A 1,604-nucleotide genomic window follows, 5' to 3' on the forward strand; every position below is an offset into this window, starting at 1 on the left:
ACACTGGCGTGTCCGGAGTTTGTCTCGACCAAGGCACGCTATCAGCGCATTGCAGTGCTGCACTTCCTGTTAAGCCCTCAGAGAAACCCTGAAATAGAGATGACCATCTGGAACGATGGCCATCCTCACAGTGGCGAGAGTGAGATGGCCGAGCGTCTGGTCAAGACACATAGGGGTCACGATAACGCTTCGCCGGTCTTCATACTGCCACTCGACGACTCCTCTCGTACTAGGGTCGCCAACCTGAGGGAGATTCCTGAACGGTGCATCGACACTTGGAGGCTCACTTGACATGTGTAGAACTTTCCCTTGAAGTAGGACAGACCAAACAGACCAAAGATCAAGAAGAAGAGTCCTCCCACGATGAGGAGGTTGCAGAGCTCCGGTAAGATTCGGAACAGCGTGTTAACCACCAAACGCAGGTTCGGATTCCGAGATATGACCCTCAGGGGCCTCAGGGCACGTAGCATTCTCAATGTCTTGAGCACAGAGACATCGGGTAGCATCGGCAATAGGTCAACCACCGATACGATCACCACAACTCCATCAAGAATGTTCCACGAGTCACGCCAATACGCGCCCTTATTCAAGACCACTCCAAAGGCTATCCACTTGATGAGCATCTCCACAAGGAATATGAACGTGAACAACGTGTTCGTGACATCGAGGAACCGTGCCAAGCCCGAAGTGGGGTCATGCAGAGGGCTATCCAAAGCCATGAGTGCTGACGACACCGCTATGCACGCAATAATGAAGTTGTCGAACCAGGGCGCATCAGCAATGCTACTGCAGAATCGCCTTACTCGTCCATCACGACTGAACACCAGCATTGAATGTTCGTTTGGCCAGGTCTCCTTCGTAGAGAGCTCCTTCACACTGTTGTCCTCTGAGGGGCATGGGGTGCCTTCTGGCGAGTTCTCAATACAGTGGACTGTAGGATTCTCCGCCACAACAACCGTACTTCCCCTCTGGACCAACCCAGGGAGGCCCCCCTCTACCCCCTCCCCATGACGATCAGGCTCAGGGGCCAACGTAACCTCCAACACTTCCTCATCGTGATGATCATCCTGACCCTGAGCCTGCATACCCTCAGAGTACGGAGATATCAATGACCTGTTGCAAAGGCAAGCTCAACATCCTCAGCCACTACTATTGCTATGTATATGCCTTTATAGAGGCATAAGGTATATTATGTATATTATACTAGTATATTATTATTAAAAATCCCAGGCTTCCATCCGCGACGTAGCGTAACAATGGGGAAAAGAGCTCGAGTCTCGAATCGATCGGCCAGAGAGGAAACGTTCCTACCAAACAAGCCCCCTATACTATATCATTATAGTATCATGTATACCTTATACCATTATAGTGCTATATTATTCGCGATTTCGAAATATGTTCTTGCTATGAAGCCTACCTAGGAGAGGGACTCTCAAGCTGCGACTCAGGGCTGGACGCCTCATCTGAAGGGAGCGCGCCATTGGTCTTTCTCCGGTCCCGCAGGAACGCTGACAACTGCGACCGTGATCTGGCTCTAGCCAACTCTCGCTCCCTGAGGAGACTCAACACATCCTTCATAATGATACCCACCGTATCGTCGCGGA

General features: G+C 51.2%; 1 protein-coding gene across 1 annotated transcript; it reads right to left on the reverse strand.

Moving 5' to 3' along the window:
- Nucleotides 1–287: 287 nt before the first annotated feature.
- On the reverse strand, nt 288–816 carry Pmar_PMAR027147 (Voltage-dependent L-type calcium channel, putative; the record flags this gene model as incomplete). The annotated part of the gene is made up of 1 exon (XM_002766038.1): nt 288–816. A coding segment is annotated over one exon (529 nt), but the record flags the coding sequence as incomplete, so codon positions are not given.
- Between the last annotated feature and the right edge of the window lie 788 nt (nt 817–1,604).

This window comes from Perkinsus marinus, assembly GCF_000006405.1.
Source record: "Perkinsus marinus ATCC 50983 genomic scaffold scf_1104296973798, whole genome shotgun sequence".
In the NCBI taxonomy this organism is placed as follows: Eukaryota; Perkinsozoa; order Perkinsida; family Perkinsidae; genus Perkinsus; species Perkinsus marinus.